General features: G+C 35.6%; 1 protein-coding gene across 5 annotated transcripts in view; it reads left to right on the top strand.

Moving 5' to 3' along the window:
* Positions 1-13,969, top strand: part of DNAJC24 (DnaJ heat shock protein family (Hsp40) member C24) — a 62,192-nt gene that overhangs the window by 28,435 nt on the left and 19,788 nt on the right. For all 5 annotated transcript variants that reach the window (XM_067532083.1, XM_067532084.1, XM_067532087.1 and 2 more), the window contains exon 3: positions 11,860-11,998. In XM_067532083.1, the coding sequence (XP_067388184.1) occupies positions 11,860-11,998 (139 nt within the window). The remainder of the gene's footprint in view (positions 1-11,859; positions 11,999-13,969) is intronic.

Raw genomic sequence — 13,969 nt, 5'->3', positions numbered from 1 at the left:
GTGGCTGTAAACTCAGGGTCTTAACATAAATGGGACATATCTAATTAGCTATATAATCAATGCCCTGCTATTTTAATAAAGGTTACAAAGGCACTTTACTTCAAAAAGAATGAAAGTAGAATAGTTAAATAATCAAGCACTTGTCTCATGCACAGACATACACTCTCTCACAGAGTTGAAATAAAGCAGACTTGTCAAGCATTTTTTATCTTACGTGATACATGTTTCACCTCTGACTCTTGCTTACATTTGGAGTTATTGTCATTATTTAGATCCAGTAGTCTGATTGTACTCTTAGAAGCTGATTTATAAAAGTGCATGCGTAACTTTAAGCATGTGTGTAGACCTATTGAAGGAAGGGGGCTATTCTCATGCTTAAAGTTGAACACACACTTAAGTACCTTACTGAACTATGTTCTCAGTTACCAGTTTAAAACAGTTGGGACTGCAAGGTGAAGTTCTGGATTACTTCGATAGAATAAAAATCTGAACTAGTAAATCTGATAATTTTGAAATTTAGCATTCAGTTCTCATACTTAGAATAATTAATAGTGGCAAATGTTTTGTTGTTCAATGGTGGAAGCTATATGTAATGTGGTCCTAAACACATGACCATCTATTAATTTGTTTTTAATTTCATTACTGTAATGTCACCAGAAGGTAGAAATACGGCTTGGTTAGTGTTGCTGCTTGTATCTTTAATGTTTAATTTGTAAAACTTAATTATGAGTCTTACTAAATATTAAAAATAAAAATTGAAAAGGTTAACAATATTTCTCTGCAGAAGTTATCTTAGAGAGGTTAAAATTTTTATGGGAAAAAACTATAAAGCCACGTAGTTCATTCTTCTACTACTTCAGGATTGTTTTCTGCTATAAATTTTCCTAGTGCTTGGCTAGTCTTTCATGAGATACTGAAAGCTAGGCTGGCAGAACACTGGAAAATATATTGAGAATAAAATTCATACACACATACATTTAATTTTACTCAGTGAAAGTAATTTGAAGTCAAAGTGAGCTACTTATCAGGGTGAAAAAAAATCAGTTATTTAAAAAAAAAAATTAAAAACCAGCTTTTTAAAAAAAAGTATATTTGACTTTTTTATTTTAAATTGAATTCTTAAAAATACTAACCTATTTAAAATTAAATTTTAATGTACAACACACTGTGTTAAGGTCTGAGCTTGTTACATTCTATTAAAGTCAATTAAATAAAAAAAGTGCCAAATTAATGAGCCCTCAAATTTCAAGTAGTGACTTCAAAAATCTGCTTTTTGTCTACACCATGAGGGGGAGAGCATTTATAACTTCTGAGATCAAGCTTTATAAATAAAGCAAGATGTCATGTATTGCGTACCTATATAACTTTCAGTTTGTATAATGGAGTGGATACAGGTATTTGCTTTTTTCAAATATATATATTTTTCAGTTTCATTTGTGCAGAAAAGATTTTTCCTTAATTACTTTTGGTTTCAGCTTAGCAGAAGTACTTTGTTTCAGTTTTCCAGTCCATTCATCAGTGTCATCTAGCATTCTTCAGAGTGTAGCTGATAGTGTAGATTTCAACAGTTGGGAAATGGAGGAGAAAATCTGGTTGTTTCATTCAGCTAATAAAAAAATAAAAAATGCTGGATTGCATATTTTAATTGAATTCCAATTTCGCTCCAAAAGCAGTTTGATTCAAATCATGAGCAAAAAGTTGATCATCTTGTAAATAAGCAATACATCATTCACCATTTCCTAACTTAATAAAAACTAATGTAGAAATTAAGAATCTGAATAAGTGTATATTAAGCTATATAATTGCTTAAATAAATATGCATGCTCATAGTGCATGCCACTGGTTTATGAGAGGTACCAATTCTACTGTAAAGGCTATGCTTAGTTGTAAAAAATAAAATCAATATGTTTTAATACTTATACAACCAGTGTGAATTAACCTTTCTTTGGAAAATAAGTAGAAATGGAAAATAAGATTTAAATCAAGATTTTCTTCTTGCTAATATAAATCATAATTAAAATCCTGTGACTTAAATCACTTGACCCTGTTAGCATTTGTAAAGTTAGCATTTGTGTAAGTCTTAAGGTATGTCTACACTGCCATTAAAAACACGTGACTGTCCCATGCCGGCTTCTTCGGCTAAGGGGCTGTTTAATAGCAGCGTAGACGTCCTGGCTTGAACTGCACTCTGAACCTGGATGTCTACACCACAGTTATACAGTCCCTTAGCCAGAGTCCTGTGAGCCTGAATCAGCTGTCATGGGCCAGCCATCGGGTTTTAATTGCAATGTAGACATACCTTAATGCTTTTAAAGATCATTGGAATGGTCACCTGGGTTATAGTAGTATGGCTGGTGATCTCTATTAGCTTCCCATATAGCCCAGGTTTTAACTTGGCAGCTCTCAAAGTGCGGAAGGTGCTGAACTCTGTGGAGAATGAGGCGGGGAAAATGATATGCTATATTATGCGTTAATACGTTCTGGGTACCGCATGCAAACCATTGTGTTATAAAGAACAGCAAGCATGGCTGAAATCAATAGACACTGACTGACATTAAAAAGTAAACATTTTATAGAGAATTAAAACACTGGTATTAGAGAGAACACAGTATTTCTTTATATTGAGGAACTGTTTAATAGTAATCTTGTGGGTGATGACCACAGTTCTGCACATATTCTTTTGGAGGAGCTGAGTAGTAATGTACAATTTATGCCTGCTACTGGATTGAGTGAAAGCATATACACAGGTAAACAATTTGAGCCTTTTTCTATCCACAATAAAACCTAACCCAGTTTCTGAGGTTAGTTACAAGTTTATAATCTGGTGAGCTCAGCAATGTAGAACTTTGAATGTTTTTTCTATAATAGGTTATGCTAGTTTATAGCATATGTTTATTTAATATGGTTGACTTCCCTGATTTTTACAAATGTGCAGAAGGAGCTGCAAATGTCCCAATAACATCCCAGGAATACACTTTTATGTTTGCAGATTTGGGTTATGATGTGCGGCTGTGTTTTGAAATAATGTTTTGGTGCTGTTAACTTTTTGCACAGCACTCAAGCTGCAGGAACATATGGCGCTCTCTCTCTCTCTCTCTCTTTATATTTATATATATAAAATGAACAAACTATGTTAAACTATAAGAAAGAACCCTGGACTAGATGATAGGCACGTTGTAGATGAAAAGCACTCTAGGTGATTAAAAAATTAAAGTAAACTTTTTTCTCTTTGTATGTTTCTCAGTCATTGTTGCCAACACTAAGCATTCAGAAATCATGTCAGACCCAAAATCTTAGAGTGGCTTAAAAGTGAGATTTTTGAGAAATCATGTTTTGAATCTTTCATTTCTCTTCTGTTCTTTAGGGTTCACATTTTCCAACTTTTCTTCACAACCATGAGGGTTAGAAGTGTGCCTTTTAAAAAAAAGAAAAAGGGAAAAAAATGAAATTCTCAGTAACTGTGACTTCGGGAGCCAGGGTTTTAAGAAATATATTAAATACAAGAATTGCAATAAAATCAGGAGAGTGGGCAACTGCATGTGTGTGCACATGCACATACAGGGTCAGTAGGAATAAGGTAATTGTTGTTTGTTTACTTTATTTAGATTTAGCATTAAAAAGAGACTGCAGACAAAGCTCTGAGCACCTGGACTAGTATAGCTTACAATAACTGCCTAGTAACATAAATACCAATGTACTCCAGCAGCCTTCAGTAGTGAAGGGAAGTAACAATTTATCTCAACCAGCTGACAATAAAAAGGAAAAAAAAGCTCCATAAAGGCTCTTGCCCTCAAGACATACCCAGGAACTTACCCTTATCCTTCCCCAAAATCCTGTCAACGAGTGAAGTGCTGGTAAAGCGTTACTATGTTTATAAAGACAACTGACTGTTGTTACGTGTTTTTATTATATGCATACATTCTGTTGCAGAGCAATTTCACGGTTATGTAGAGGACATAAACAAGGACTGGATGTCAAATTCCTTAGTTCCATTGGGCAGTTTAGTATCTGTCTTAGTTTAAGCATCTTTAAAATGGACATAACTCAGTTACTTAACAGGGTTTTTTTGTGAATTAATATTTCTAAAAAGTGTTGAGCTGCATTGCTGAAAAGCACTAATATGTGATTACTGTATTATAATTTAGTATTATTAAAGTGTCAAAGAGTAGTTATCAATGATTCATTGCCCAACTGTGAGGGTGTATCTGGTGTGATGCCACAGGGGTCAATCCTGGGTCTGATACTAGTCAATATGTTTATTAATGACTTTGGATAGTGGTGTTAAGAGTATGCTGTATAAAATTAGCAGATGCCATCAAGCTGGGAGGGGTTGCATGCAATTTGATGGATGGGATTAGAATTCAAAATGACCTTGATGAATTGGTCTGAAAAGGATCTGGGGGTTATAGTGGATCAGAAACGGAGTATGAGTCAACAATGTGATGCAGTGGCAAAAAAGGCTAATATCATTTTGGGGTGTATTAGCAGGAATGTTATATGTAAGACAACAATTGTCCCACTCTATTCGGCACTGGTGAGGCCTCATCTTAATACTATGTGCAGTTCTGGATGCCACACTATAACAGATGTGGACAAATACGAAAGACTCCAGAGAAAAGTGACAAAAATGATTAAAAGCTCAGAAAACCTGACGTTTGAGGAAAGGAGAAAAAAAAGTGGGCATGCTTAGTCTTGAGAAAAGAAGACTGAGAGGAGACCTGATAAGGCTTCAAATATATTAAGAGCTATTCTAAAGAGGACTATGACCACTTAAGATAGGACAAGTCATAACAGGCTTCACCTGCAGCAAGGGAGATATTAGGATATTAGGTTAGATATTAGGAAAAACTTCCTAACTATAAGGATAGTTAAGCTCTGGAATAGGCTTCCAATGGAGGCTGTGGAATCCCCATCATTGGAGGTTTTTAAGAACAGATTGGACAAACATTTATGGTTTGGGCTAGGTTTACTTGGTCCTGCCTTAGTACAGGAGGCTGGATTTTATGACCTTTTGAGATTCTTCCAGTCTTACATTTCTATAATTCTATACTAATATACCTGCAGTATTACTCACAAACCTATACATTAACATATTAGCTACATTATGTTAAAAAGAGTCACATTATGTGTTTAAGATGTTGATCAGCTGGATGTGCCGTCTTTGGTATAAAGTTGAAATACAGTGCCACTCACTAGATTCAGGAAGGCAATAATAGCTGCAGAAGTTGAGAAGTAAAATAAGTATAATAGATTTTTACTTGAGATACCAAAATTAGGATGGAGCTTGGAAGCCAACCCAAGACTGCACTTCTACATAACTTGTGAGAACCTACATTAAAATGGCCTGCTTGAAACACCTTTCTAACCACATTTGAATACTTTTGGACAAGCACTGTGGATGAAAACTACAGAACGTGTGTTAGTGAAATATGGTGTAGTAAAAAGGATCAGATTGTACACTGGGAGAGAGCATGAGAGTAGATGACCCAACAGGCTTTTCCCATTTCTGACTTTTGTGAAAAATGCCTGAAAGTGGACTCTTTCAAATTACATTTCATGGCAGTGCAACAACAGGGACAACTTGACTACAGTTAAACTGCTGGTGTGCTGAGACCACTGCCTATCATTTTGACCAATATTGTCACATTGTTTGCTTGTACTTCCCCGGCTGTCTGTATATATCTGTTGTCTTTTGTTTTATATTTAGCTTTTTGGGGAAGGAACTGTCTTCTTGTTCTATGTTTGTACATCATCTAGCACAATGGGGTCCTAGTCCATGACTGGGTCTCCTAGGCACTATGATAATACAAATAATAAATAATGGACAACTGGTAGGGCTGGACTTTGTGGCACCTGCTGTGCACCTTTAAGAGCAGTTTTTATAAATATATTAGAATTAACTCCCAATTAAGACCAAAATCAAAGCATGTTGAATATAAAATTTGAGGTACTGGAAATGAAGTTTGATACTTTTCTATTTCTTTGATGGTAAAGTATAAGCACCAGAAACAAAGTTTGAGCAGACAGGCCTCGCTTTGGATGATGTGGTATAAGAACTCATAAAATATCATGAAACAGGAACAGATGGTAGATGGCAGATTGGAAAACCATGAAAGGATAAGAAAGAGCTGAATTATTAGTGTGCTAGGCAATAAGGAATGACTTGATCTTGATGGACCCAGCAGAGAAAAATCATAGCCCAGTTAGTCAAAGCACAATTGAGGCCCTGGTCCATGTGAGACAAAAGCTTGGATTTCCCAATTTACTAAATGAAAACAGATTAGCATAGAGAGCACATTGATAATAGTTCTAATTGACATGGATTAGGGACTCGATCCTACTGTGGCCCAAAGAAAAATGAGTACCTGTCTCCATGCTTTATTTTCCCAAGAGTTTGAGGAGCTCCAACATGAATGCAATGCTGGATTAAACTAGTAGAAATATTAGAAGCAAGTGCTGAGAACGCTGAGGACTCAATCTGTGGAAACAGAGAGTGCAACATGGTGGGTGCATTGTTTTTTAAATTTACTAATTATCAAAGGTGGCTGTTCCCTTATTAGTCTGATTACCACAAAAGTGCTGAGTCCTGCACCCTACATGAAACGGTCTGTGCCCAAAAGAACTTGCAGCCTAAATTGGACAGGTAATACACTACAGACATAAGAAACCAGATGACCAGTGTCTCAGTTCTAAGGAGTACACTGGGCTTTTATCAGTCTGGTTTTTTTCTTTTATTCATGGATTACTGTTGAAAGGCTTCATAGGAGGACTGTTTCCTGAGAGTTTGAAAGAAGAGAACATGGGCTAGGCTTTTCCCAGGATAAGCAGCCTCAACAAAAAAGGCACAAAGATGTGATAAGGAAAAAGGCAGAAAGGGAGCGGTTAGGGTGGATTCTTGGGTTGAGTACAGGGGAGAGAGTAGGAAGAAATGAAAGCTAAAATGTTAGCATTTGTTTGTCTATTGTTATAGAGGAGGATGTGTTTGTTTCTAGCTAATTTTTTATATAATCCTATCTTGCAAAATAATCACCAAAATACTCCAGTTTGGACACATTACTTGCTCACCCACCCTTAATGAGATCAAAATGATACAGGGAAAAAACTATTTTATTTGTCCCAGGTGAGTGGGTGAATAGAATTTTGCAAGGCTGATGTAATCTGTAAAATAGACTTAAAAATATTCCTAGGATAACTATTGGATTTAAGACAAAGGTAACAGCACTGATAAATAACGGATATACAAACCAGCTGCTTATTATAGTGTTCATTATGTCCTCAAAAGATCTTTTTAAGTACGCAAAAGATGATCCTTTGATCCTATTTTATGGTCTTTCACTTTGCTCCTTTCAGCTTTTCTGCCTCCCTTGTCAGTTGAAGGATAGCAAGAGAGATGAATATTTGAGGATATATGAATTGCTACCTCCTGATGAGAATATCATTAATTCAAGTAATTTCCAATGGCACCATTTTGATATCCAAAATATTTTGGAAAAGCACAAAACAAAGAAATTGTATGAAATTATGGTCACCTAGAAATTTTTTTAAACCTTTAATTCTGAGAAGAAATAACTGAATAAACAATAGAAAAAATGAAAGTGAGACTGCAGATCAACCATGAAAATACAATTAGTATTAGTATGAAATGTCAGGCAGGAATTTAAAAAGATATTGACCACAGAAAAATCTACTGATAAATCAGAAGAGCTTTGTTAAATGTAATTGCATCTTTTTATTTTAAGATATTATTTAATTCAGATTCCAATATTGATGTATAAGTCCTATTACTATAGTATCTGAAGTGCCTTCTAGGAAACATAGCTATAATATAATCTGTGAGTTTTTCTGTGATAAATGAATCCCAGGTAATTTAAAACCAAGAGTAATATCTGGGTCCACTTTCTTTATCCAATGATTATCTAAAGGAGCATTGTTTCACTCCCTGTATTTGAGAGAGAGTACTGTAGGAAGATATCGTTCCCAGGGAGTCCTAAAAGCAGGTCAAAAGACATCCTGGATCTAGTAATTTCAAAACAAAACAAAAAAGAATCCATGACATGCAGCCTGAACTTGGCTACATCTGAATAATTCCACTCTCAAATACACAGACTCTTCAAGCATTGAAAATACTTATTCCAAAATATTTAGATGAGATATACCAGTGAAATATCACCATTTTAGTGATCATCTGTAATAAAGGAATGTACAAAGAAGGTAGCAGCTCTTCTCCAAATTTGGACCCCACTGCTCAGAAGAAATTTCTCTTCCTAAAGATTTTTTCCCCATTTCATTTCATACCCACACTTATCCTTTATGTACAGGTCAGCAGGATGTGTGTGATGGTTCTTAGGGCACCCAGGACCTTGTTACCCCCTGCCTCCAGTGTGAATGAGCCTTGCCTGTGACTGGCTGGGTGTCAGCTCTCTCATATCACCAGCCTTTCAGGCACTGAAGCCACTCTCCTCTAGGCTATGGCAGCCATACCTTTGCCTTGCAGGTTGGCAGTAGGTGCATCCCAGTCCCCTCCCATTGAATCATTCCTTTGTGATATCCAGTCCCTGACACTGACTACTCACAAAAACACAGATCCTCTGTCACCAAAGAAGCAATGTGCCCCAGTTTACCAGTTTTACCTTAAAGCACAGTCCCCATAAGCCACACAGCATTTGTGAACACTTATAATAAAACAATTTATTTAACAGAGAATATATATTTAACTAGAAAAAAGAGAGACTGGTGGAAACAAATGGTTAAAATAAAAAACAAAATTATAAAACCTGAACCTAAGTCTACACTTACTGATAGTTACCTTTCCTATCTAATAAAGTAGGTTTCCCTGCCCCGAGTTCAGTCTCTTGCAGAGTTAGCTGGTTTCACAAGAACCAGGATCCAATTTTTCCATGAGAAGACATCACTCCTCAAGATATCTCTCAAATGAAAGGATCCAGAGGACCTCTCCCTTCTCTGTTCTATACTGAAAGTTTTTTGTTCCTGTTCATAGACAGGGCGAACCCATCTTGTTGAAATGTTCCTTTTTTTTAAACCTGTAAGTGGTTTTGATTATTTGCAGTTGCCTTCTATGGCTTTCCATTGAAAGTCTTAGTGTTGTGCATATCTAAACAACTGAGCCATGCATTGCATCACCGGCTAAAACTGGGCAAGGTGACAACTCCCCCTCTCCGAACAAACCATCACCAAGACACATTATTCCCTAGTGGCTAATTTGTACCTCCAAATTCATAAAGTCAGTATGAATACACCATTCCTTAAATTTTACCCATACATACATCCCACAATGATTATGAATCTTACAAGTTACAAGATTTCTGTAGATACCTTACCTGTTGCTCTTTATGGATAAATATCTTGTAAGATATGTGTTTGGTGTAGTGAGTTGGTCAGGTCTGAGGTGGGTGGTGTTTGCAAGGAACAGGGCACCCTTTGCTAAGGAGCCTCTGTGTCACAGTGTCTTACAGCCCCACAAAAGAAACCTCACTCTTTTCACATAAATGCTATAAAACTGAAAGTATAAAACTGCTGCCTGTGCAGCAGTAGCACATTCAGGTGACGATGAAATGTACACATCATATAAACCATACAATTATTAATAATTAATTATTAATATGCTACTGATTATATAAGCCATACAAATAACATGTATTAACAAGTTGTCTAAATCTACATTGTAGAAAGCTTTGTTTAAGGGTTAAGTTTAAGGGGTATAGGTTGGTTTTTAACCAATAATGGATTATTTTATTATTCCTAATCCGATAGTGACAAGTTAGAAAAAAAATCTTAGAATTATACTCATTATTCAGTAAATAATGACCAAAATATGCTGCTCTGACTCGCTGCTGCTGCTAATCATTTTCATTGCCTTTGTTGCTTTATTTTCTGGAGTATCTACTTCTACCACTGTCAAAATTATTTTAGGCCAGTTTGATATGGTGAAAGGATGGTCAGTTTACTCCCTTGATAAATTGTTTTCACCCACTCATTGGTTGATGTACTCTTCAAAAGCTGCAAATTTATTTTCCATCAGTTAGGATTTCACTGTGAAGAAGTAGTAAAGGAACCAGTTTTGTTTGAACTTCAATATTCTCAGCAGGAGAGGAGCCAATTTTCTTAGCATTGTTGTGAGCAATCAGTTATTAATGACTGGTTTGCTTCCTCCCAGAAATCAGGATCTTCCCACATGGTCTTCAACAGTTAAGGACGGCCTCTTGGCCAATCAAAAGATAGGATATTCTGGGCAACAGGTTTTGTAATGAATTTTGTTGAAAGCTTTGTCCTAAATATTTTCATGGAGTGATGCCATGAATTCAGATCACTGTTTAAACCTCTTGTACTGAGTGATGTATTAGGTCAGTTTGCTACTTGCATATGGCTGGACATACCCAATACTTATAAATGTTCCAGATTGTTAAGTTGTGTATAGAAAAGTAGATGTGAAAACAATTGAAGTCAGAGATGGAGAACATTTTACTCTTATGGTCTTTTTCCCATTGTTGCATTGGCAAGTGGGGAGGGAGGGATGATTATCAAGATAGTTCCCATCAATGCAAATGAAATATACATAAATGAAATATATATGTATCAGTGGGCAAATAGACTCTAGCTGCTATGTTCATTTTGAATTCTTAGTGTATAATGGTCTGTGAAGGAGGGGAGCAGTTGTTTTAAGCTCAGATGATAAGTCTCTTCTTTCCAAAACAAACTATAATTGAAAATATTTGTTCAGAATTCCACTCTCTAATGCAATATTCACTTGTGGTACAGACCTTCCAGGTCTAAATATCTACAGTAGATTCAGGTATCCAAACAAATGTTAGTGTAGGGCAGAAATTAATATTTCTGGTATAAGGTAAATAAGTGAATGAGGAATATTTTGAAATATAATGAACTAGCATTTTTGCAGTGTTGTAACCTTTTGTACTGTTCCCTCCATCCCCAGCCCACCAATTCTTTCCTGTTGCTGCTTTCCTTGTGCTGGTCCTGTATGAACAATTAAAATATAAAAAAATAATATATTTCTTACAAATGAGATGAGAACTTATACAAAGAACAAAAAAGAGAATTCACTGAGCTATTTTTCAATAGAGATTGGAACAAAAAGAGGAGAATGTGCTATTTAAATGAGGAGAGAAGACATTTTTTAAAGTGTTTTTGTTTTATTTTATTTTTTTTCCTTGATACATGATTTATCTTACAGCTTATCCTCAAATAACCATTTAACTAAAATGACACAATTTTATAGCCAGTGATCCATGACATTAAATATTTGGAAAAGCTATTGATTCACTGAACTGGAAAAAATTAAAGATGTTGAGGTATAGTTTCAGAAATAGAATTTCATTTATTGTAAATTATATTTGATCTTACATATTTTTACTATTTAAAATACAAAAACCAGGCACATATAATAAAGCATTTAATTTATTTATGTTTAATTTGTAACTAAGCAGTGGTCCCGTTTTTTAAATTTAGCCAGCTATAATGTTAAAAAAGCTGCTTGCACCTAAAGCATTTCCCCTTGTTCCCATGTCGTATTCCTCTGCATGTACCTCTTTCTGTTTGCATTAGTCATTCTCTCTAGGTAAATTGTCCATAAGACCAATGATTCCATTAGCAAATTATCCAGAAAATGTTGTCAGTGCACATTGTGACATTTTGTGCCACTGGTGGATTTGCTGCTATTTCAGTGGTCTAATTAACCTGGCAGTTATCTCCTGTACCCAACATTGTCATCTCGTTTTCCCTGGTTCAGACCTCCTCTTCTCTCCCCCTCTCCCCCCCACCTTTAAATGAATATCAGATTTACTATTGATTTCCCCTCTTTTTTCCCTTCCTTTTGATTGGCAGTATCATCCAGACAAACAGAGCGCAGATGTGCCAGCAGGAGAAGTGGGGGAGCGTGTGCAGAGGTTCATCGAAATCGATCAAGCGTGGAAAATTCTAGGGAACGAAGAGACAAAAAAAGAGTATGACCTACAGCGCCGTGGTAGGTTCCTGCCGAGGAGTGCTAGCTGTAGTGGCAGCAGCTCTTTAATGCTGGGGCTGGAATAATAGTTAGATAGTATTTTTAAAAGCTGTTTGTTTCTGAACCAAATGTTTTATTTGCTCTTGTCCTACTTTCATATTGATAAATACACATACTTTAATCATTAAAAGCATTGAATTACTTCTAATGAGGCTTTAGGTGATGGTACTTTAATAATTTTAATAAATATGGAATTTAGATTGTAATTATGTAGTTTAGCCATTCTTTTATCATTAAAGCAGTTTTAGTAAATTTTCTTAACTACTTCAGATTATGCCCACTACTACGTTTTGTTGAAGCAGTTTAGATATAGGTACTGAATAATTTACGTCTAAGATACAATATACCATACGGCTTTATAAACACTTCAAGATTATTAAGGCATGTTCTTTTTTGGATGTATGTATTTTAGGATAGCTTTCATAATTCATCTCTAGTACAATTGCTCTTTATGAAGCAGGTTTATAAATAATATTCCAGTAAAATACATTAACTAGGCAGCTCCAGCATGCATTTCTTTTTATACATCTCAGAAAATAGCTTCTTAAAACAGCGACAGGCTGTTGTGAGAAAGAAAGGGGGGAAATGTAGGTCAGGTCTGTCACACATGGGCTACCATTACATGAAGTGATAGGCTGTCTTTCTGTTCTGGCCTCAGGATAGGAGTCCCTCAGCCTTCCATTAGAACCTTCAATAAATGTATATCCACCCTCCATGTTAATGGGGGGAGTCAATAATAGTGTATTGCCCATGGGGAAAACACTCAGTCGCATTCTGCAGTAACACACACTGGTCCAGCATTGATGTGTAGCCACCACCACTTTTCAGTGTGTCTGATTAAAAGCCCACTGTCTCTGCAGCTTATTGAATTCCCTTCCATTGTACATTGGCACACCATCAAACCTTTCTCTCTTGTACTGATTTTAACTCCCCTGCTGCTAAGGTTACCAGAACTTTATCTGAGAAACAAAAGCTTAGTCATAGTAGCAATACACATCATTGTAGGATAAGAAGAATGATACTCAGTGTATAGAAGTTTATTTTCAGGATGAATTTCTAATTATACTTAAATATATCACTTAGACAGTGTGTAAGTTTTGGGGGGAGGGTAAAATTTTTAGAAGAATAACTGAACAAATGATTTTCAGACTGGATTTTTGTTTTTTCATTTAAGCAGTATTTGATTTCATTGAAATGACCCAGTACCTCAGCGCTATTTAAAAAAAAAGAAAAAGAAAAAAAAAGAAAAGAAAAGGCCTGATTTAACTTCAGAATAGGAATTTCTCATAACTCTCATAACACTTCATTATGCTTTTAGATTTTTACAGCACTCCATCACCCACTCTAATAACTATTGCATGCTTAGGTGTGATGAAATTAATAAGAGTTTCAACTATAAATCTTTATTTTTATGTATGTGATGGGTTTAATTTAAAGCCTTAATGTATACCGCAAAATTTTAATATACTGGGCTCAATTCCACCAGTGCAGTCAGTGGAATTACATTAGGAGTGAATATGGCCTATTCTGTCTTTCTGAGGTGGCAGAAGATATGCTTGCTTTTAAGTAATTTTGTTTTAAAGCATTTTATCATGAATTAAAGGTGTATTAATGTGTGCTGATTCTTACATTCAAAGGGGTTGTTCTAGAGAGTTATCTCAAGAGAACATAAAGGTACTTAAAAAAGGAAAACAAATTGTAAATTTATTATTTATATGAACCTGAATGTTCCTTTGGCACTTCCAATTATATATCATGAAGATTATACACTTTAAGATCAGGATTCTGTTCGCACAACGATGGTGTGATTCACCTAAAGTTGTGCACAGGATGTATACCTCCACTGTCACATTGGATTTCTCCCACTTCATAGTAAGTTCAGTAGCAACAGGATGGCAGCAGAATTGACTAGAATCCAGTTCTCTGAATTGC

This window comes from Emydura macquarii, unplaced genomic scaffold (genome assembly GCF_026122565.2).
Source record: "Emydura macquarii macquarii isolate MOO-44397 ecotype Brisbane River unplaced genomic scaffold, CSIRO-AGI_Emac_v2 contig_3240, whole genome shotgun sequence".
Lineage (NCBI taxonomy): Eukaryota > Metazoa > Chordata > Testudines > Chelidae > Emydura > Emydura macquarii.
The sequence above is the reverse complement of the archived record's forward strand: the minus strand, read 5'-3'. Positions and strand labels throughout refer to the sequence as shown.